The 22,771-nt window shown below is 44.9% G+C and overlaps 1 protein-coding gene across 2 annotated transcripts in view; it reads left to right on the top strand.

Annotated features, from left to right (window-relative positions):
* The window catches only part of LOC138675457 (protocadherin gamma-C5-like), a 100,364-nt gene extending 78,076 nt beyond the window's left edge, over positions 1-22,288 (top strand). For both annotated transcript variants that reach the window (XR_011320682.1, XM_069763697.1), the window contains exons 3-5: positions 1,790-1,848; positions 3,062-3,150; positions 21,095-22,288. Coding sequence is in view for 1 of the 2 variants with exons in the window: in XM_069763697.1 (XP_069619798.1) it covers positions 1,790-1,848; positions 3,062-3,150; positions 21,095-21,312 (366 nt within the window). In the remaining variant the exon portion in view is untranslated. The remainder of the gene's footprint in view (positions 1-1,789; positions 1,849-3,061; positions 3,151-21,094) is intronic.
* Positions 22,289-22,771: the final 483 nt, after the last annotated feature.

Consider the following 22,771-nt stretch of genomic DNA (forward strand, 5'->3'; position numbering starts at 1 on the left):
CATACACAGTCCTGCCCAGTACTTCTGGGACAACACATATGGCCCCTCTCACAGGAGCTTCAGTATGGAGACTTCCTTGCCTCAACACAACACAGAGAAAAAAAACAGTCTGGATATTTATTTCCCCAGCCACACACTTGAAGTGGAGATATGGTGAGTAGGTGTCCCGCCCATCTCTCACCTACTCACCTAAAACCCACCAATAACATGGCTGCTCAACTCTTTCAGCACATACTGAAAAGAAACTTATGGGTTTCTAGATCACAGAGGAAAGCAATCTCTGTGACTCATATCTCCCCTCACAGACAGTGCTAGTGACCCTGTCACAATTGATACACCCTCAATGCACTCAGTGTATATTCATACACCCGCTATGCACTCAATGTACATTAATACACCCTCGATGCACTTAGTGTATATTGATACACCCTCGATGTATTCAGTGTATATTGATACTCCCTTGATTTACTCAGTGTATATTGATACACCCTCGATGCACTCAGTGTTTATTGATACTCCCTTGATTTACTCAGTGTATATTGATACACCCTCGATGCACTCAGTGTTTATTGAAACACCCTTGACGACCCTCGATGCACCCTCAATACACTCAATGTATATTGACACACCCTGGATGCACTCAATGTATATTGACACACCCTCGATGCACTCAGTATATATTGATACACCATCGATGAACTCAGTATATATTGACACACCCTTGATGCACTCAGTATATATTGATACACCATCGATGCACTCGATGTATATTGATACACCCTCGATGCACTCAGTGTATATCGATACACCCACAAAGCACTCAGTGTATAGTGATACACCCTTGATGTACACAGTGTATATTGATACACCCTTGATACACTGAATATATGTTGATACACCCTGGATGCACTCAGCATATACTGACACATCCTCACTGCCCTCAGTATATATACCCCCAAGGCACTCAGCGTATATATATCTGTATATAGACACGCCATTGATGCACTTCCAGGCTAATTTGCATGTGGCTTGAGGGTGTCCGCCTCCAGTAGGCGTATACAACTGAAAATGTTGCACGACAGAGCACACATTCGCACGAAAGACCCCATCATCGCATACACCCAAATTCCGTTTTGCAGCGGGTCCGACCGTTAGCCCCAACACGACCAACGAGCGTAAGACAAAGCGCAGCGTGAAAGCACTGTAAGGAGTGATATCACATCTGAGTGTGGATAAAGAAGGGTAAGAGAAAAAGGAGTATGCATAAAAACAGCAATCACCAAAAGATACAGTATATATACAAGAATTTTGAGGAAGGCATTGGCGTCTTGGTATTATTGCTTATCGTTCCAAAATCAAATCAGTACAAATTAAAAGCTAACCTACAAAGTACGTCGGCAAAAAAACAAGACCCCATATTTCTTCTTTGATAAAAAAAAATGTTAAGAGTATGAAAAATCCTGAAAAACTTTTGTCATCTTGAAAGCCAAAATGGCTGCTCCTAAAGGGGTTGATTAAATAAATGCTAAATTCACACTGCATTGATGCCATTGAATGCATGGACAGGCTTAGGCAACTGAATGTGTACACAGTTACTTATGTCTGGCATAGATTGCCATTATTAAAAAAAAGTATACTGCGTGGTATAAAGTAGTATAACCTTGACCTATTACAAGGAAGCTGCCAGCTAATACTTAATGCCCAACCGCTGGCACCATTAATCATATTGATTGTTTTATAATGTCAAATATTCTACACATATTTTCCCTATTTTTCTTTCCTTTTTTAGCAGGCACAAGCCAACATGGACTGGCACTTCTCACAGGCGCAGAGACCGGGGACCAGCGGGTTAGTAAATAAATATTTTTCCTTATACATTTCCAACATCAATCTTATCCGTATCTACCCTGCACTGTGAGATGCATTAGGTCTGCACTGGTTTGCAGATGCTGAATGTAAACAAGAACATTTCCTTCCGCTATATTGAAAATACTGACAAATTGGAAGTAAATGTTGTCCTTCTCCGGTATCACACAATCAACAGAGCTAGAGTATAGAAAACAAGACCAAGACCCGCCACCTCTTCTTCGTACCACACCACCCACTGACTTTTTGGGGTGGGGGTCCTTGTATCCTGGGCTTGTCCTTCAGACATATGGGAGTAGGTGATCTGGCTAGCACCCACCAGTAGATCAATTAAGGCTTCTTTAGTCAGCCCCTGGTAGTTCATGCCCAGGTCTCTGGCTCACTCCTGTAAACTGGATACAGTCCAATTTCTGTACTCACTCTGTGTGTGGTTCTCCATTTGGTTATGCTCTGTTGATCCCACTGCTGCCACCAGTTGTCAAGGGGTCCTTCTCCGGTATCACACAATCAACAGAGCTAGAGTATAGTAAACAAGACCAAGACCTTTATTTAGGCAAAATACGAAAGGTCCATAAACAATCCACCACACAAAGGATGAAATAGTCCAGAATCTGAATGCAGTTCAGTAACAGGATAAAAGTCCAACAATCCAGCAGACAGAGGATAACATAGTCCATATACTCTTCTTTCTCTCTGAGATGCTGTGAACACATCATAGTTCCACACAGGACTGATCTGGTGTCTCACCTCCCTGATATTTTGAAAGTCCCCCTCCTCATTTACAGGTCAGGAGGGGGAAGGTCGCAGGGGCTCATTGTTTCAACAAGCTAGTTCAATATGTCATTAGTATATTAGCAAACAGGATTATTCACTGACCCTGTGAGAAGACAACAATGCAGTACTTGTGGGGGCTGATATCAGATGGCAAATAACAGCAATTCATCAATTAGCAAATAACTCATCCTACTCTACCAGAGAACACCATGATAATCAGTAAAATATTAATACAAATAAAATGATATCCACATACCATATCCCACCATCACAAATGTATTAGAATTTGTAATCACTGATCATTCATTATACAGTATAATGGTTCTACTTTATTCTGCATAAAACTGACCAACATGTTATTTGGCAATGAATTAACTCTTCTTTTTCTATAACATTTCCTATATAATAACTCACTCCCCAGCGTACAACCTTCAGAGGAGGCCGGCATCTGGCCAAACAACCCTGTAGAAACCGAAAGGCTTCAAGCAATGATTTTGGCATCGGCAACTGGTTAGTTACCTTTATAACATCACTGGCTCGTTCAGATGTTCGCTGGAGTCATATATGTTCTGTCTGTGAGTTTTACGGATTTAATACATTGCACTTAAGCAAGATCACATCACTAAAAAAAAAAATTATTTCGCTCTGCAGCTATTATATATATATCTACTATATAATTGTCTAAGGGTCACTTCCGTCTGTCTGTCTGTCTGTCACGGATATTCATTGGTCGTGGCCTCTGTCTGTCATGGAAATCCAATTTGCTGATTGGTCGCGGCAAAACAGCCATGACCAATCAGCGACGGGCACAGTCCAGAAGAAAATGGCCGCTCCTTACTCCCCGCAGTCAGTGCCCGGCGCCCGCATACTCCCCTCCAGTCACCGCTCACACAGGGTTAATGCCGGCAGTAACGGACCGCGTTATGCCGTGGGTAACGCACTCCGTTACCGCTGCTATTAACCCTGTGTGTCCCCAACTTTTTACTATTGATGCTGCCTATGCGGCATCAATAGTAAAAAAATGTAATGTTAAAAATAATTAAAAAAAAAAACAATATATACTCACCCACCATTGTCCGACGATCCGCTCGCGCCTGCTGCCATCTTCCGTTCCCGGCGATGCATTGCGAAATTACCCAGAAGACTCGCTTCTTTCTCTTCCTGGACTTATCTTTCACTCTCAACTAATGGGTAAAATCTCTAAAATGTGTATTCAGTGAAGATAGATTTTCCCACTATGAAGACAGGAGATGAAAGTTGGTGCTTTTAAAATTCTATGGAGTTTATTTTTATAAAATAAAAACGCTTATGCACACCTCCCTTGACAGCGCCATTCCAGCGATGAGGGCACTTGTGTTCCTGGGGCTCACATGTGGTTGTTATGACACTTGAACCCTGCGCCCAATCAGCGCTGGCGTCACTGTCCCTGGCTTTGGATGCATTAGTAATCAAAAGGAAGGGAGCGGCAAGCCTTAAAGCCTACTACCTCTCGATTATTATATGTCTGAAGGTGGGGACAGTGACTCCAGTGCTGATTGGGCGCAGGACTCAAGTGTCAAAGCAACCACACGTGAGCTCCTGGAATGCGAGTGCCAACAACGCTGGAACGGTGCCGTCACAGGTGTTGAGAATAAGTATGTTTATTTTAATGGGTCCAAATATGGGGAATGAGAAGGGCTTGTCCTCGTAGTGAACAACCTCTTTAACTGAGAATCTGTCAGTCAGGAAGCTAAAATTGTCTTACAGGAAAGTTTGTAACTCTTTGCTGAGCTCCTTATGACCACAGACCACCTCAAAGTTGAATGCGCAGAGAAAAAAAAAAGTTTGTAAATCGGTGCAAAATATTTAAGGAAATCCAATTGCAAAAAATGTTCAATCCCAAATACGTGCATTTAAGTTTTAAAAAAGTTCACAAAGGTGGACATCGTCTTTACTATAACAGCATAATAAAGCATGAAGAGGACTTGGATTAACTAAGCTGCATCATCTAATGGCAGGCAGCAGCTGTAAAAGCACACACTTGACCAGTGTATAATAAAGAGAACTTTACAAAAGATTATTATTATTATGTATTTCTATAGCACCATTGATTCCATGGTGCTGTATATGAGAAGGAGTTACATACAAATCACAGATATCACTTACAGTAAACAGACTAACAATCACAGACTGGTACAGAGGAGAGAGGCTTAAGGTACCTTCACACTAAGCGACGCTGCAGCGATACCGACAACGATGTCGATCGCTGCAGCGTCGCTGTTTGGTCACTGGAGAGCTGTCACACAGACAGCTCTCCAGCGACCAACGATCCCGAAGTCCCCGGTAACCAGGGTAAACATCGGGTTACTAAGCGCAGGGCCGCGCTTAGTAACCCGATGTTTACCATGGTTACCATCGTAAAAGTAAAAAAAACAAACACTACATACTTACCTTCAGCTGTCTGTCCCCGGCGCTCTGCTTTCCTGCACTAACTGTGAGCACAGCGGCCGGAAAGCAGAGCGGTGACGTCACCGCTCTGCTTTCCGGCTGGCCGACGCTGACACAGGATGCAGGAGGAGTGCAGAGAAGCACAGCGCCGGGGACAGACAGCGGAATGTAAGTATGTAGTGTTTGTTTTTTTTACTTTTACAATGGTAACCAGGGTAAACATCGGGTTACTAAGCGCGGCCCTCCGCTTAGTAACCCGATGTTTACCCTGGTTACCAGTGAAGACATCGCTGAATCGGTGTCACACACGCCGATTCAGCGATGTCTGCAGGGAGTCCAGCGACGAAATAAAGTGCTGGACTTTCTGCAGCGACCAACGACATCACAGCAGGATCCTGATCGCTGCTGCGTGTCAAACACAACGATATCGCTATCCAGGACGCTGCAACGTGCAATGTGCAATGTGAAGTTGTTTAGTGTGAAGGTACCTTAACATTCTACAGGATGGTGGGGAAGGAGACAGTAGATCCAGATGTACTTTTGCCTCTCTATATTATTTAGAATGCCTCATATTAAAAGAACTGGTTTGGTTTTTAGCTCTGAAATCTGAATAGAATATAGGAAAGATACAGATGCTTCTAACAAAATTAGAATATCATCAAAAAGTTAATTTATTTCAGTTCTTCAATAAAAAAAGTGAAACTCATATATTATATTTGGGGCGGCACGATGGCTCAGTGGTTAGCACTGTAGCCTTGCAGTGCTGGGGTCCTGGGTCCAAATCCCACCAAGGACAACATATGCAAGGAGTTTGTATGTTCTGCCCGTGTTTGCGTGGGTTTCCTCCAGGTACTCCGGTTTCCTCCCACACTCCATAATGTGTGCAAAACTGTAAAGCGCTGCGGAATATGTTAGCACTATATAAAAATAAAGATTATTATTATATAGAATCATTACAAACAGAGTGATCTATCTCACGTGTTTATTTCTGTTAATATTGATGATTATGGCTTACAGTCAATGAAAACCCAAAAGTCATTATCTCAGTAAGTTAGAATTAACAAATACACCTGCAAAGGCTTCCTAACCGTTTAAAAAGACTACTGACTTGACAGGTGTCAAAAAGGCAGTCATTGACACACTCCACAAGGAGGGTAAGCCACAAAAGGTCATTGCTAAAGAAGCTGGCTGTTCACAGAGTGCTGTATCCAAGCATATTAATGGAAAGTTGAGTGGAAGGAAAAAGTGTGGTACAAAAAGGTGCAAACGCAACCGGGAAAATCGCAGTCTTGAAACGATTGCTAAGAAAAGGCCATTCAAAAATTTAGGGGAGATTCACAAGGAATGGACTGCTGCTGGAGTCATAGCTTCAAGAGACATCACACACAGATGTATCCAGCACATGGGCTACAAGTGTTGCATTGCTTGTATCAGGCCACTCATGACCAATAGACAACGCTAGAAGTGTCTTACCTGGGCCAAGGAGAAAAAGAACTGGACTGTTGCACAATGGTCCAAGGTGTTGTTTTCAGATGAAAGTTAATTTTGCATTTAATTTGTAAATCAAGGTCCCAGAGTCTGGAGGAAGAGTGGAGAGGCCACAATCCATGCTGCTTGAGGTCTAGTGTGAAGTTTCCACAATCAGTGATGGTTTGGGGAGCCATGTCATCTGCTGCTGTAGGTTCACTGTGTTTTATCAAGACCAAAGTCAGCACACCCATCTACCAGGAAATTTTAGAGCACTTCATGCTTCCCTCTGCCAACAAGCGTATTGGAGATGGAAATTTCATTCTCCAACAGGTCTTGGCACCTGTCCACACTGCCAAAAATACCAATACGTGGTTTACAAACAACAGTATTACTGTGCTTGATTGGCTAGCAAACTCGCCTGACCTTAACCCCATAGAGAATCTATGGAGTATTGTCAAGAGGAAGATGCGACACACCAGACCCAACAATGCAGACGAGCTGAAGGCTGCTATCAAAGCAACCTGGGCTTCCATAACACCTCAGAAGTGCCACAGGCTGGTCACCTCCATGCCACGTTGCATTAATGTAGTAATTGATGCAAAAAAGGAGCCCCGACCAAGTAGTATTGAGTACATTTACTGAACATACATTTCAGTAGGCCAACATTTCGAATTTCAAAATCATTTTTCAAGCTAGTGTTATAAAGTATTCTAATTTACTGAGATAATGACTTTTGGGTTTTCATTGGCTGTAAGCCATAATCATCATTAACAGAAATAAAAACTTGAAATAGATCACTTTGTTTGTAAAGACTCTATATAATATATGAGATTAACCTTTTGTATTGAAGAACTGAAATAAATTAACTTTTTGATGATATTCTAATTTTGTGAGAAGCACCTGTAGATAAGATTCAAAGACGGGGATGGAATGGGATGGAAGACTAAAAAAATCTGCTTATTTAGTTAATAAAACATGTCCATCTTATTAACATGTATAAATGTGCTGCCATTACAAAAAAGTTGCTTGTGACTTATAAGTTCAAGCAACTGTGCAAAGAACCTGCTAAAACCATTTACCGTATTTTTTTGGATTATAAGATGCACCCCAAATTTTGAGGAGAAAAATAGGAAAAAAAACTTTTTTTTAATAAAATGATGGTGCTTCTTATACTCCATGCGTCTTATTGCATACCGGGGGTGGTGGCTGTGGTGAAATGGGGTCCCAGGGTCACTGCTGGAGGCAGGAGTGGGGTGATGCTGCAGGCCGCAGGATGGAATGAGGGAGTGTTCTGATGTCCGGCGCTGCTGCTGCTGCGTCCGGTGCTGCTGCACTTTGTCCGGTGCTGCTGCATTTTGTCCGGTGCTGCTGTGCTGTGTCTGGTGCTGCTGCTGCTGCTTGTGCTGTGTCCGGTGTTTCTGCTGCTGCTTGCGCTGTGTCCAGCGCTGTTCAGCGCTGAGATCTCATCTCCCGAGATCTTGGTACCGAGATCTCCATCTGCGCATGCGCCGCCCCCCGGCGGTCATTTTCTCGAAGTCCACCGCACAGGATACCACAGAACAGCGGGGGCTCTGGCCTTTCACAAAATGCTTTCTCAGCTGCAGTACCCGGGAGCAATCACTACACAGTGTATGGAGCTGTGACGGTCCTCTTTGCTACATGAAATGCAAGCAGCTGATTGGTTGGGATGCTAAGTGTTGAACCCCAGTGATCTAATATTGATGACCTGTCCTATCCTATGGTTAACAATATCTAAGTCTTGGGCAAACATTTTACTGGAACTTTTACTGTAATGATATATAAACTCCTTCCTGCAAATGGACGTGTTATTCATGTCCAAGTAATACACCCTCATGTATGGAGGGGGCTCAGCAGCTGAGTTCTCTTCATTTAAGGTAGATACTGGCTATATTAAATAGCCGACATCTGTCTCAAATAGCCGTATCCGAGTTCCAACTGTGACTGTATGTTTCCAGGTCATTTTTATCATGTATACATTTTACCATACCATATAAACAAAACCATCCCCAAAAATTTTTTTTGACCAATTTGAGTCGCCCATCAGGGCAATGGGGATACTTGGTTCCAGAGTCTGGTTGCAATTAAAGGGGTGGTCATGGTGGCAGCGACCCGGTCCGTGGCCCTGGGCACCCAATTAAAAGGGGAAAGGTCTTTTAGGGGAGTTGTGATAAAGTTCGTGATGCCACCTGTGGTTCTCTGTTGTGAATTCTGCTTTTGGGTTCCCTCCAGTGGTTGTAGGTAGTAATGCAGTTGTCCCTGAGTTGCAGTCCTGGTCAGGTGTTTCTGCTGATTGCAGTTCTGACTGAGGTATTTAGGTGTGCAGGATTCATTAGTCCTTGCCAGTTGTCCATGGTTCTGGGAGGTTTTGGATCTTTGTCTTGTTCCTCCTGCCTTGCTGCCAATTCAGTAAAGATAAGTGTCTGGTTTTTGTTTCTGTGGCACACATGCTGTGTGCTTAATAATTCTGTGCTATTCATTTGTTTTCTCTTGTCCAGCTTAGACTGTGTCAGTGTTTTCTCAGTCTTGTTGGATTCTCTGGAGTTGCAGATATACGCTCCACATCTTTAGTTAGATGGTGGAATTTTTTGTATTTTCTGCTGTGGATATTTTTGGAAGGATTTTAATACTGACCGCTTAGTATTCTGTCCTATCCTTTCCTATTTTAGCTAGAGTGGCCTCTTTTGCTAAATCCTGTTTCCTGCCTGCGTGTGTCTGTTCCTCTACTACTCACAGTCAATATTTGTGGGGGGCTGCCTATCCTTTGGGGTTCTGCTCTGAGGCAAGGTAGAATTCCTATTTCCATCTATACGGGTATTTAGTCCTCCGGCTGTGTCGAGGTGTCTAGGATTTGTTAGGCACACCCCACGGCTACTTCTAGTTGCGGTGTTAAGTTCAGGATTTGCGGTCAGTACAGTTTACACCAACTCCAGAGAAAGTTCCATGCGGCTCCAAGGTCACCGGATCATAACAGTACAACTGGCCCATAATGAGTTAAATGCATCTCAGAAGAAGGGAAGAAAGGTGTTGAGCCATTTTTTTTCTGCACTCTGTTTTGTCTTCTCTTCCCTCTTTTTCTCTGGATGGCTGAGGAGTCTTGTGCTAGCATGGATATTCAGGAATTAGCTTCTCGTGTGGACCAGCTTGCTGCTAGGGTACAGGGTATTTCTGATTATATTGTTCAGACTCCTGTTTTAGAGCCGAAGATTCCTACTCTTGATTTGTTTTTTGGTGACAGGTCCAAATTTTTGAGTTTTAAGAACAATTGTAAACTGTTTTTTGCTCTGAGACCTCGATCCTCCGGTGATTCCATTCAGCAGGTTAAAATCATCATCTCCCTGCTGCATGGCGATCCACAGGATTGGGCATTTTCCCTGGAATCTGGGAATCCGGCTTTGCTTAATGTAGACTCCTTTTTTCAGGCTTTAGGTTTATTATATGATTAACCTAATTCTGTGGATCAAGCGAAGAAGACCTTGTTGGTCCTGTCTCAGGGTCAAGAGGCGGCAGAATTGTATTGTCAGAAATTTAGAAAATGGTCTGTGTTGACTAAATGGAATGATGATGCTTTGGCGGCAATTTTCAGAAAGGGTCTTTCTGAATCCGTTAAAGATGTTATGGTGGGGTTTCCCACGCCTTTCGGTCTGAGTGATTCTATGTCTCTGACCATTCAGATTGATCGGCGCTTGCGGGAGCGCAGAACTGTGCGCGCTGTGGCGTTGTCCTCAGAGCAAATTCCTGAGCCAATGCAGTGTGATGGGATTCTGTCTAGAACGGAACGACAAGGTTTCAGACGTCAGAATAGGTTGTGCTATTATTGTGGCGACGCTTCTCATGTCATTTCTGTCTGCCCTAAGCGGACAAAGAGGATCGCCAGTTCATTTACCATCAGTACTGTACAACCTAAATTTCTGTTATCTGTGTCTTTGATCTGCTCATTGTCATCATTTTCTGTCATGGCGTTTGTGGATTCAGGCGCCACCTTGAACTTAATGGACTTTGAGTTTGCCAGACATTGTGGTTTTCCCTTGCAGCCTTAGCAGAACCCTATTCCTTTGAGGGGCATTGATGCTACACCTTTGGCAAAAAATAAGCCCCAGTTTTGGACACAGGTGACCATGCGCATGGCGCCAGCCCATCAGGAAGATTGTCGATTTCTGGTGTTGCATAATTTGTATGATGCTATCGTGCTGGGTTTTCCGTGGTTGCAGGTACATAATCCTGTGTTGGACTGGAAGTCTATGTCTGTGACTAGTTGGGGTTGTCAGGGGATTCATAATGATGTTCCTTTGATGTCAATCTCCTCTTCTTCCTCTTCTGAAATTCCTAAGTTTTTGTCTGATTTTCAGGATGTATTCGATGAGCCCAAGTCCAGTTCCCTTCTACCGCACAGGGACTGTGATTGTGCTATTGACTTGATTCCAGGCTGTAAGTTTCCTAAGGGCCGACTTTTCAACCTGTCTGTGCCTGAACATACCGCCATGCGGAATTATATTAAGGAGTCTTTGGCGAAAGGGCATATTCGGCCATCTTCTTCACCGTTGGGAGCGGGATTTTTTTTTGTTGCTAAGAAGGATGGCTCCATGAGACCCTGTATTGATTATCGCCTCTTGAATAAGATCACGGTCAAGTTTCAATACCCTTTACCTTTGCTTTCTGATTTGTTTGCTAGGATTAAGGGGGCTAGTTGGTTTACTAAGATTGACCTTCGGGGGGCATATAATCTTGTTCGTATTAAGCAGGGTGATGAATGGAAAACTGCGTTTAATACGCCCGAAGGTCATTTTGAATATCTTGTGATGCCATTCGGGCTCACTAATGCTCCATCTGTTTTTCAGTCCTTCATGCATGATATCTTCCGGACTTATCTTGATAAATTCTTGATTGTATATTTGGACGATATTTTGATTTTTTCCGATGATTGGGAGTCTCATGTGCAACAGGTCAGGATGGTATTTCAGATCCTTTGTGACAATGCTTTGTTTGTGAAGGGGTCTAAGTGTCTCTTTGGGGTGCAGAAGCTTTCTTTTTTGGGCTTCATTTTTTCTCCCTCATCTATGGAGATGGATCCGGTTAAGGTTCAGGCCATTCATGATTGGATTCAACCCACATCCGTGAAGAGCCTTCAGAAATTTTTGGGTTTTGCAAATTTTTATTGCCGTTTCATTGCTAACTTCTCTATCGTGGTAAATCCCTTCACCGATTTGACGAAAAAAGGTGCTGATGTGGCGAATTGGTCCTCTGCGGCTGTCGCTGCCTTTCAGGAGCTTAAACGCCGATTTACTTCTGCTCCGGTGTTGCGCCAACGGGATGTTTCTCTTCCGTTTCAGGTTGAGATTGACGCTTCTGAGATTGGGGCAGGGGCCGTTTTGTCTCAGAGGGATCCTGTTGGTTCCTTCTTTTCCCGTAAGTTTTCGCCTGCTGAACGCAATTATGATGTCGGCAATCGGGAGTTGTTGGCTATGAAGTGGGCGTTTGAGGAGTGGCGACATTGGCTTGAGGGAGCTAAGCACCGTATTGTGGTCTAGACTGATCATAAGAATTTGATTTACCTCGAGTCTGCCAAACGGCTGAATCCTAGACAGGCTCGATGGTCCTTGTTTTTTTCCCGTTTTGATTTGTTAGTTTCGTATCTTCCGGGTTCTAAGAATATTAAGGCTGATGCCCTCTCTAGGAGTTTTTTGCCTGATTCTCCTGAGGTCCTTGAACCGGTCGGCATTCTGAAAGAAGGGGTGGTCCTTTCTGCCATTTCCCCTGATTTATGACGGGTTCTTCAGGAATTTCAGGCTGACAGACCTGATCGCTGTCCAGTGGGGAAACTGTTTGTTCCTGACAGATGGACTAGTAGAGTGATTTCTGAGGTTCACTGTTCTGTGTTGGCTGGTCATCCTGGTATTTTTGGTACCAGAGATTTGGTTGGTAGGTCCTTTTGGAGGCCTTCTTTGTCACGTGATGTGCGTTCTTTTGTGCAGTCCTGTGGGACTTGTGCGCAGGCCAAGCCTTGTTGTTCCCGTGCTAGTGGGTTGCTTTTGCCATTGCCAGTCCCTGAGAGGCCCTGGATGCATATTTCTATGGATTTTATTTCTGATCTTCCGGTTTCCCAGAAGATGTCTGTTTTCTGGGTTGTTTGTGACCGGTTCTCTAAGATGGTTCATTTGGTGCCTTTGCCTAAATTGCCTTCCTCTTCAGATTTGGTTCCGTTGTTTTTTCAGCATGTGGTTCGTCTGCATGGTATTCCGGAGAATATTGTGTCCGACAGAGGTTCCCAGTTTGTTTCTAGGTTTTGGCGGGCCTTTTGTGCTAGGCTGGGCATTGATTTGTCTTTTTCTTCTGCATTTCATCCTCAGACAAATGGCCAGACCGAGCGAACTAATCAGACTTTGGAGACTTATTTGAGATGCTTTTTGTCTGCTGATCAGGATGATTGGGTGGTCTTCTTGCCATTGGCCGAGTTTGCCCTTAATGATCGGGCTAGTTCGGCTACTTTGGTTTCGCCTTTCTTTTGTAATTTTGGTTTTCATCCTCGTTTTTCTTCTGGGCAGGTTGAGCCTTCTGACTGTCCTGGTGTGGATTCTGTGGTTGACAGGTTGCAGCAGATTTGGGCTCATGTGGTGGACAATTTGGTGTTGTCTCAAGAGGAGGCTCAACGTTTTGCTAACCGTCGTCGGTGTGTTGGTTCCCAGCTTCGGGTTGGGGATCTCGTCTGGTTGTCTTCCCGTCATGTTCCTATGAAGGTTTCTTCCCCTAAGTTTAAGCCTCGGTTTATTGGTCCTTATAGGATTTCTGAGATTATTAATCCGGTGTCTTTTCGATTGGCGCTTCTGGCTTCTTTTGCTATCCATAATGTCTTCCATAGATTTTTATTGCGGAAATATGTGGTGCCCGTTGTTCCCTCTGTTGATCCTCCGGCCCCTGTGTTGGTTGATGGGGAGTTGGAGTATGTGGTTGAGAAGATTTTGGATTCTCGTTTTTCGAGGTGGAGGCTTCAGTACTGTCATGCCGTTGCTGCCGCCGCCACTCCCCACTGCAGCTCGCCGGGTGCGCGCGCGTGTCGCATTCAGCTCTGCGCGTGCGCACATCTGATTCCTCTGTTGGCGCTCTTTCCTGTCCTCTCCGTCATCCTGGAGGACTGTAACCCGGAAGTAGCTCCCATGCTGCTATGTAAACTGCTTCCTGCTGCTTCTCTGTGCCTGATGTTCATTTGTGTTTACAAGTGCTTCTGGTCACCTGTGGTCTCTGTGCGTTCCTAGCTCTCTGACTTTGGGTCTCCCCCGCCCTCTGCAGTGCCTGCCTGTTTCCTGTGCTCCTGCCTTGTTCCTTCAGTTCCTGTTCCTCTGCGGTACCTGCCCGGCTCCTATATCTTTTCCTTGCTCCCGTCAGCCTCAGTGTCTCCATATTGTCCTGCCAGCCTCCGTGCCTCCGCAGCGTTCCCATCTTCTCCCTTGTCTCAGTAGTTCCTTTCTGTTCCCTCTTTCCCTTTGTGCCTGCTGTGTAACCATCTGATTTCAGTTGACCCTCCAGTTTCCGTGGCGATAGTCCCTCACGGGCCTGCCCCTAACTCTCCCTGTATAGGGGGCGGTCCACCTGGTCAGCTCGTCCAAGAGGGGTTCGTCATCACGGTCCAGTGGGTCCACTCTCCGTTTTTCACTGTTTAAATCTACATGCTCTATAGGACTGCACTCGGGTGACATCCGAGTGCAGCCAGATTCTTACAGCATCACAGTAACATCAGGCCATGGACCCCGCTGGAGTCTCCGCCACTCAAAAGGAGTTACTCTTTTTGCGTGAACACCAGACTAGGATCATGTCATTTTTAAAGAATATGGAGTCTCGCCTAGCGGCTTTACAGCCTTCGGATCCTGGTATTGCTCCGCAGTTGGTTGCCCTTCAGCAGGAGCTAGGTCAACAACGGGACACTCAGTCCCATATTTTGAATTTTTTGGCCTCCATTAATGATCGGCTTCTCTCCCTCCAGAATGTGGCCTCTGTTTCCACTCCTGTCTCTGCGCCACAACCCTCGCCCCGACTTGCTAGACCTCCTCGGTATGGTGGGGATCCTAAAGCGTGCCGCGGCTTTCTTAATCAATGCCAGTTGCATTTTGAATTGTCTCCGCTACTTTATCCTACCGACTGAGCTAAAATTGCTTTTATAGTATCCCATTTGGAGGGTGAGGCTTTGGCGTGGGTTAATCCCCTCTGGGAGAGTGATGATCATTTAGTCTCCCAACTCAATCCGTTCCTGGATACCTTCCGTAAGGTTTTTGATGAACCTGGTCGTCTGGTCTCTACCACTGAGTCCCTCTTTAACCTTTACCAGGGTACTCTCTCAGTAGCCCAGTACGCCATCCGTTTCCGGACTCTGTCCTCAGACCTTGGGTGGAATAATGAGGCTTTGGTTGGAGTGTTTTGGCGTGGTTTGTCTTCACGGATTAAGGATGAGCTGGCAGGACGGGACACTCCCACCTCTTTGGATGATCTTATCTCCTTGGCCATACGCATTGATCTGCGCTTTCAGGAGCGCACTCGTGAGCTTGCCAGAGAGAGGAGACCTCTTCGCCAGACCACTGTTGCTCGAGGGACTTCTTTTTCTCTCTGGCTTCTTCATCTTCTCCTGAACCCATGCAGGTCGATCACCTTAAGTCTTCTGAGCAACGCCGCAAGGAGAGACTCGCACAAGGTCTTTGTTTTTACTGCGGCAGTGCCTCTCATCTCTTACGCGCTTGTCCTCAGAAGCCGGGAAACGTATCCGCCTAGGACAGGTAAGAGAGGCCTTCCTAGGTGGTTATGATTCCTCTCCGCCTCTGGTTTTGTCTGTTATTCTACATTTAGGTTCCCGTCACTTTTCTCTGGAGGCTTATGTTGATTCAGGAGCGGCTGGGAACTTTGTTCAGCTCGAGGTTGTTAACAGGCTTGGGATACCTGTTAGACCCTTGGAGACTCCTAGACAAATAGCTTCCGTCGATGGTCAGCCTTTGCGGGAGACCGTCAACTTGGTTACGGAGGAAGTCGAACTTCAGATTGGAGCTCTTCATCGTGAGAAACTGGCCTTTTATGTTTTACCTTCTTTGTCTCATTCTTTCCTTTTGGGTCTTCCTTGGTTGAGAGATCACGAACCCACGCTGGACTGGCGTACTGGAGATGTTCTACGGTGGGGACAGTCTTGTCTGAACAGGTACCTGCTTCCCATCAAGCCTGCGTCCTCCTCTCGGTCTGCTTCGGAATCCGTGGGAATTCCTCCAGCCTATTGCGCTTTCTCGGACGTCTTTAACAAGAAGGAAGCGGAGATTTTGCCGCCGCACCGCTCTTATGACTGCCCGATAGACCTTGTTCCTGGTTCTACTCCACCTAGGGGTCGTATTTACCCATTGTCTCCTACCGAGACTCAAGCCATGTCCGAATATATTCAAGAGAATCTGGCCAGAGGCTTCATTCGAAAGTCTTCCTCACCTGCAGGAGCTGGGTTCTTCTTCGTTAAAAAGAAGGACGGTTCTTTTCGCCCATGTATAGACTACCGGGGTCTCAACACCATCACGATCAAAAACAAGTACCCACTTCCTCTTATACCTGAACTCTTTGATCGTCTACGTGGAGCACGAATCTTTACCAAATTGGATCTCAGAGGAGCTTATAATTTGATCTGTATCCGTTCTGGTGACGAGTGGAAGACTGCGTTTAATACCAGAGATGGTCATTATGAATATTTGGTTATGCAATTCGGTTTATTCAATGCACCCGCAGTCTTCCAGGAGTTCGTAAATGATGTTTTTCGGGATCTACTTTACACCTGTGTTGTAGTGTACTTGGACGATATCCTTGTGTTCTCTCCAGATCTGTCTACTCACAGAAGAGATGTACGGCAAGTACTTCAGCGTTTGAGAGAGAATCGGCTGTACGCAAAACTGGAAAAATGTGTCTTCGAACAGTCATCTCTACCCTTCTTGGGTTTCATCATTTCCGACGCTGGTTTGTGTATGGATCCGGGAAAAGTTTCTGCCGTGCTCAACTGGCCGCGTTCTCTTGGAGTGAAAGCAATTCAGCGATTTCTTGGATTTGCTAACTACTATCGGCAGTTTATACCTCACTTTTCCTCTCTTTCAGCTCCAATCTCCTCCATGATTCGGAAGGGTGCCAATCCTCATCTGTGGTCGTCTGAGGCCGAAGAGGCTTTCCGGTCCATCAAGCAAGCCTTTGCCTCAGCTCCTATTCTTCATCGTCCAGTGGCCAATAAACCCTTCATCCTTGAAGTAGATGCTTCTGCAATTGGAGCTGGAGCTGTGCTCTCGCAGAAATCCTCTTCTGGGCGTCTTGTGCCCTGTGGTTTTTTCTCAAAGATCTTCTCCTCCTCAGAAAAAAATTATTCCATCGGTGATAAAGAACTTTTGGCAATCAGGTTGGCATTAGAGGAGTGGCGGTACCTCTTAGAAGGGGCTTTACATCGTTTTATAATCTACAGCGATCACAAGAATCTGGCGTACCTTCGTTCTGCGCAAAGACTTAATCCTCGGCAGGCCAGGTGGGCCTTGTTTTTCGCCAGGTTTGACTTCGAACTTCGTTTCTTGCCAGGATATAAAAACTCCAAAGCCGACGCTCTGTCTAGGTCATTCCAGGTGGTAGATTTGGAGGACGAGCCTGCACACATCATTGATCCTGCCAGAGTCATCACAGTTGCTCCAGTCTCTCTCACTTCGTTGCCTCCGGGTAAGACCTTTGTCGCTGAAGGGAACAGGAGACGTGTCTTACTTTGGGGTCACGCCTCCAAACTGGCTGGACATGTTGGTTTAAAAAAAACCTTTCGTTTGATCTCTCGTTTTTACTGGTGGCCAACGTTGTCTAAGGATGTCCAAAGGTTTGTCGCCTCTTGTCCTTCCTGTGCCAAGAATAAGATTCCCAGGCAACTACCTTCTGGGCTTTTACATCATTTGCCAGTACCTTCCACTCCGTGGCAACATTTATCTATGGATTTCATCACTGATCTGCCTCATTCTTCTGGTTCCACCGTCATCTTCGTGGTCATGGACCGTTTCTCCAAGATGGCTCATTTCATCGCTCTCCCAGGTTTACCTTCTGCTCCCGAATTGGCAAAGATTTTTGTTCACCATATTTTTCGTCTTCATGGTCTTCCTTTACATATTGTTTCTGACCGAGGTGTTCAATTCACCGCCCGCTTCTGGAGATCCCTCTGCAAATCTATGAACATTTCGCTTGATTTTTCTTCGGCCTACCATCCACAGTCCAATGGCCAGGTGGAACGTACTAATCAGACCTTGGTAACTTATCTCCGTCATTTTTCCAATTCTCATCAGAATGATTGGTCTGACTTACTGCCATGGGCTGAGTTTTCTTACAATAACCATCCCTGCAAAGCCACTAACAAATCTCCATTTTTTATCATCTATGGTAAACATCCTGGTCTTCCTCTTCCGGTTCCTCCTGTCTCTACTGTACCAGCGGCTGATCTTCTGTCTAGAGAGTTCTCCAGGGTCTGGCAGGAGACCAAGTCCGCCCTTGAGTTGGCTCAAGTTAGGATGAAGAGACATGCGGACAAAAGACGTCTTGATTCTCCTATATTCCATCCTGGGGACAAGGTTTGGGTTTCTTCTAAATTTATCCGTCTCAAAATCCCTTCACATAAGCTGGGTCCTCGCTATATCGGTCCATTCGAAGTTTTGTCTCGTATTAATGACGTTTCTTACAAACTTAAGTTGCCTGCCTCTCTGCGTATTTCTAATTCTTTTCATGTGTCTCTCCTTAAACCTGTAGTTTTTAATCAGTTTCATTCTTCTAACCTTTGTTCTCCTTCGCCTGTTTCCGAGGATGATGTCTTTGAAGTTAGGGACATTTTAGCCATGAAAAAACTTAGAGGGAGAACTTTGTTTTTGGTTGACTGGAAGGGTTTTGGTCCTGAGGAGAGGTCCTGGGAGCCTCGAGAGAACATTCGGGCTCCTCGTATTTTGTCCCGGTTTCTTTCTAGTCTTAAAAAGGAGGGGCGTAAAGATGGGGGTACTGTCATGCCGTTGCTGCCGCCGCCACTCCCCACTGCAGCTCGCCGGGTGCGCGCGCGCTCGCGTCGCATTCAGCTCTGCGCGTGCGCACATCTGATTCCTTTCTGTTCCCTCTTTCCCTTTGTGCCTGCTGTGTAACCATCTGATCTCAGTCGACCCTCCAGCTTCCGTGGCGATAGTCCCTCACGGGCCTGCCCCTAACTCTCCCTGTATAGGGGCGGTCCACCTGGTCAGCTCGTCCGAGAGGGGTTCGTCATCACGGTCCAGTGGGTCCACTCTCCGTTTTTCACTGTTTAAATCTACATGCTCTATAGGACTGCACTCGGGTGACATCCGAGTGCAGCCAGATTCTTACAGCGTCACAAGTACCTTGTCAAATGGAAGGGTTATGGCCAGGAGGATAATTCTTGGGTTTTTGCCTCTGATGTCCATGCTGCTGATTTGGTCCGTGCCTTTCATCTGGCTCGTCCTGATCGTCCTGGGGGCCCTGGTGAGGGTTCGGTGACCCCTCCTCAAGGGGGGGTACTGTTCTGAATTCTGCTTTTGGGTTCCCTCCAGTGGTTGTAGGTGGTAATGCAGTTGTCCCTGAGTTGCAGTCCTGGTCAGGTGTTTCTGCTGATTGCAGTTCTGACTGGGGTATTTAGGTGTGCAGGATTCATTAGTCCTTGCCAGTTGTCCATGGTTCTGGGAGGTTTTGGATCTTTGTCTTGTTCCTCCTGCCTTGCTGCCAATTCAGCAAAGATAAGTGTCTGGTTTTTGTTTCTGTGGCACACATCCTGTGTGCTTAATAATTCTGTGCTATTCATTTGTTTTCTCTTGTCCAGCTTAGACTGTGTCAGTGTTTTCTCAGTCTTGTTGGATTCTCTGGAGTTGCAGATATACGCTCCACATCTTTAGTTAGATGGTGGAATTTTTTGCATTTTCTGCTGTGGATATTTTTGGAAGGATTTTAATACTGACCGCTTAGTATTCTGTCCTATCCTTTCCTATTTTAGCTAGAGTGGCCTCTTTTGCTAAATCCTGTTTCCTGCCTGCGTGTGTCTTTTCCTCTACTACTCACAGTCAATATTTGTGGGGGGCTGTCTATCCTTTGGGGTTCTGCTCTGAGGCAAGGTAGAATTCCTATTTCCATCTATAGGGGTATTTAGTCCTCCGGCTGTGTCGAGGTGTCTAGGATTTGTTAGGCACACCCCACGGCTACTTCTATTTGCGGTGTTAAGTTCAGGATTTGCGGTCAGTACAGTTTACACCAACTCCAGAGAAAGTTCCATGCGGCTCCAAGGTCACCAGATCATAACAGTTCTCGGTCAGAGGGGACCGACCCTGCTTAAAGGGGTCCTCTGGGGTGATGGTACTGCAGCAAAGATAGTGACGCTTTCCACAGGTGAAGTGGGGTCCCCAGGGCTCCCGGTGTGCTGGGCGGGGATAGTGTATGCCAGCAAATAAATGGAGGACACAGAGTTGTAATGTCTTTACCTGGTTTACTGGTTGTAAGCAGCCGCAGTCCAGGGTACCAGCAACAGGTGCTGATGTAGACTGGCCGGCCTGGAGGCAAAGGTGGATCCCTCTCCCAGGTGAGGTCCGTAAGCCTTCCTACTCTGGCTCGTATGCAAGGCCCTTGCTGCCTGTAGCTTCCATACAAAGTCCTCTCTCCTATCCTGGGACAGTTACCCGTATGGTGGGCAGTGTGAGCCTTTTTATAGGGTCTCTAGCACGACCCGGGCTCTTAGTGTCCTGCTGCACCTTCAGGTGTGGGTGCGGGCAAATAACAAAGTCCTATGCCCTCCGGCTCTGCTGTGTGACCTGGAGTACAACACAGCCTCGGGCTCCCGATGCCCGGTTCCTGCACTTCGGCTCAGAGGGTGCCTGGTCACAGTTCACCTCCAAGCCCTATCCGTCTCCTGTGCTTATTTCCTCAGATGCTCACTACAATTCAACCCTATAGGCTATATCACTTTCCTGGAGCTGCAGCTCACACTGCACGGCCCCACTGTCTGCTCCCTGTCCTCACCCTTCCACTGTCTGCTCCAGACTAAACTAACTCCTCCTCCTGACCAGAACACTTAAAGCTGGGGAAGCTCCCCTAAATCCGGGTTCAGAGCTCCCCCTTCTGGCCTGGATTCAGAATGTGTTGCATGTAGGTGCGTTACCTGGTAAAGGGAATTCCCCCTGCCTCCAAGCAAGATATTACCCTCCCTGAAGGGAAGGCAACATCACTGTAACAACCGGTTACCTGGGGTGTTACACTTTCATCACACCTGGAATGGTGCCATTCAAAATTACAACACATACGCAGAAAATCAAGCTACATTGAGAAATCTTTTTTTATAAGGTACTGCTCTCCAAAGACGGCAAGGAAAAAATGAAAATGCCAAAAAAAAAAATTCCCGGGTCCTTAAAGGGTTAAAATACCAAGATAAACTATACCTGCTTCATGTATCGTCCATAACTATACAAACAATCATGTAAAGCGTAGTACTTCATATATGAAAAAGATGCATAGGTAAATATTAATATTCTTTTTTTTTATTTTCCAGAAGCTGCTGAAAGCTCCAATATCGGAGGAGGAACAGGGACGATGGGTCTTGGTGCCTGCTATGGTCCCCAGTTTACTCTGCAGCATGTACCTGATTACAGACAAAACATATATATTCCAGGCACTGCTACGCTTAACGCTGCCATAAAACAAGAAGGCAAAGTCCTTGCACCTTCAGGAGGGAACAAGAAAAAAGCAGCCAAAAAGGAGAAGAAATAACATTCTGCACCAGCAGAGCAAAATCCTCTAAGCACTTAACCCCAGCCAAATCATATTGAATGTCATTGTTGCAATGAAAAGTAAAAAAAGAAGAAGGGGGATGTTCGTAGATTATAGGAAGCAAGTAGATGATGCTAATAGAACATACTTTGGAGCTGTTAAAGTTATTTTTAACACATGCGATGATACTTAGTATTAGCCAATGTTTTAATCTTTTTGCCTGTCCTATAAAATTCCCCCTTTTAAAATTCATAGTAGAAAACATGTAAAATTTGGTTATCAAAAAAGTGTCATTCAGTGACGAAAAAGCCGAAAGTCAATTGACTCTAAACCTTTGCACTTAATATTTACTTTTTAAAATTGTATCTTTAAATAATTCTAAAGATGACATTTATTACACCGATATAGAGAGATTTGGATCGTCGTAAAATATTGGGTTACGTAAAAGAATAAGGAAAATCTTACCAAGTACAGAGCACATTTTTCTTCTTTATGGACATTACTTTCTGAAAAATTTGAGCTATCAGAGCCATTATCTAGCCAAAGCTCCTGCTGTACAAGCTAAACCAATAAAATGTGATATTCATTCAATCGCAACTGAAAACAATGGCTGTCACTGTTACAAAAACAAAAAAGTTTAGCCGAATGGACCTGTATCCAAAAAGTGTGTGCAGTATGAGATACACATTTATCTAGCTCGTAATGTTGTGATATACGGACCTGGCTCTGAAGGCAATGAGGATTATCTAGAGAATGGATCTTGATCGAAAGAGTTGTCCCTTTAAAATACAAAGTGATTGTAATAGCAAGGATGGAGAGGCACAAAAGAAGGCAAAGTCCAGGAAAAGTGATACAAACGTTCTATATTTTGATATTCAAAGAGTTGCCCGGTTGGTATCTACAGTCAGTACTGTGCCCGATTCTTTCTATACCTGTGAAACTAAAGCAGCATCAACGTTACAGAAAGACTGCAATGAAAAAAAAGGAAAAAAAAATCTGTTTATTCCAATGTAAAGAATGTATGTTGTGATTGTAATAATGTATAAGCGATTGTGTAGCAAATAATCTAGTACTATTCATTGTGTTATCTTGATTTTGATTCTGATGGGACTATAGATTACATTTACAAGCCGATCTGTACAATGCGCCTGTCCTCGCCAAACATTGAACACAGACTTCTGGATGAATTGATGCCTAACTTTAATACATATTACATGCATCTCTACAATCTATGTATATTTTTCTTATTGAAAAAAAAAGAGTTTTGTAGCTTGGATGTATGTAGGTACATTTTCTGAAGTATTAAAAGGGGTTGTCCACTTGGAATTAAAAATGTTTTGATGTGTCTGAAATATGAATGTATGGATTTTACTAATATGTTTATATTATGAAAGGTTTCAGGTGTTCAGATATAAGCAGTGCGCCCATGTCCTGTCTGATGCACAGAATTTACCGGGTG

This window comes from Ranitomeya imitator, chromosome 4 (genome assembly GCF_032444005.1).
Source record: "Ranitomeya imitator isolate aRanImi1 chromosome 4, aRanImi1.pri, whole genome shotgun sequence".
In the NCBI taxonomy this organism is placed as follows: Eukaryota; Metazoa; Chordata; class Amphibia; order Anura; family Dendrobatidae; genus Ranitomeya; species Ranitomeya imitator.